Raw genomic sequence first — 1140 nt, 5'->3', positions numbered from 1 at the left:
CAAAACTGATCCAAACATCACCCAGGTGTGCCCAGGTGTCACCTGAGCTTCTCCAGGTGCTCCAACCCCACCTGAGATGCCACCACAGGTGCTCCACATAACCAAAAACCACCAAAAAACACCCAAATTTCATCTGATTTTCACCCGAATTTCACCCAAATTTACCCAAATTTCTCCCAATTTTCACCCAGGTGTGCCCAGGTGTGGCCAGGGTTAGGGCACAGCTTCTCCACATCTCCAAACCCACCTGAGATGCCACCACAGGTGCGCCAGGTAACCAATAACCACCAAAACCCACCAAAAAACGCCCAAATTTCACCCGAATTTCGCCCAGGTGTGCCCAGGTGTGCCCTCAGCTCCACCAGCTCACCAAAAACCACCCAAAACTGACCCAAAACTCACCCAAACCTCACCCAGGTGTGCCCAGGTGTCACCTGAGCTTCTCCAGGTGCTCCAACCCCACCTGAGATGCCACCACAGGTGCTCCACATAACCAAAAACCACCAAAAAACACCCAAATTTCATCTGATTTTCACCCGAATTTCACCCAAATTTACACAAATTTCTCCCAATTTTTGACCCAGGTGTGCCCAGGTGTCACCTGAGCTTCTCCACATCTCCAAACCCACCTGAGATGCCACCACAGGTGCGCCAGGTAACCAAAACCGCAAAAAACTCCAAAAACCGCCCGAATTTCACCCGATTTTCACCCGAATTCCACCCGAATTTCGCCCAGGTGTGCCCAGGTGTGCCCAGGTGTGCCCAGGTGTGCCCACCTTCCTGGCCACGCCCCTCTTCCAGCGGCGCTCCTGGGCGAAGTCGGCGGCCAGCCACTGCATCTCCTCGCACAGGTAGTCCCAGTGCACCTTGGGCCGCGCCGGCTCCGGCACCTTGGGCCCAGGTGTGCCCAGGTGTGCCCACCTTCCTGGCCACGCCCCTCTTCCAGCGGCGCTCCTGGGCGAAGTCGGCGGCCAGCCACTGCATCTCCTCGCACAGGTAGTCCCAGTGCACCTTGGGCCGCGCCGGCTCCGGCACCTTGGGCAGGCGGCGCAGCGACCAGAACCCCTCGCGCTTCATCTCGGCCACGCGGTGCTCCACCTCCGCCTCCTGCACGGGGACAGGTGGGACAGGTGAGGGACA

The 1140-nt window shown here is 58.2% G+C and overlaps 1 protein-coding gene across 1 annotated transcript in view; it reads right to left on the bottom strand.

The window, feature by feature from the left end:
• The window catches only part of LOC121354594 (helicase SRCAP-like), a gene marked incomplete at its 3' end in the record, with an annotated part of 8788 nt that extends 7692 nt beyond the window's left edge, over positions 1 to 1096 (bottom strand). Inside the window, exons 1-2 of the mRNA XM_041469329.1 lie at positions 1036 to 1096; positions 777 to 890 (exon numbers count right to left, since the gene is read on the bottom strand). Of these exons, the coding sequence (XP_041325263.1) occupies positions 777 to 890; positions 1036 to 1077 (156 nt within the window). The remainder of the gene's footprint in view (positions 1 to 776; positions 891 to 1035) is intronic.
• Positions 1097 to 1140: the final 44 nt, after the last annotated feature.

This window comes from Pyrgilauda ruficollis, unplaced genomic scaffold (assembly GCF_017590135.1).
Source record: "Pyrgilauda ruficollis isolate IOZ18807 unplaced genomic scaffold, ASM1759013v1 scaffold1023, whole genome shotgun sequence".
NCBI lineage: Eukaryota > Metazoa > Chordata > Aves > Passeriformes > Passeridae > Pyrgilauda > Pyrgilauda ruficollis.
The sequence above is the reverse complement of the archived record's forward strand: the minus strand, read 5'-3'. Positions and strand labels throughout refer to the sequence as shown.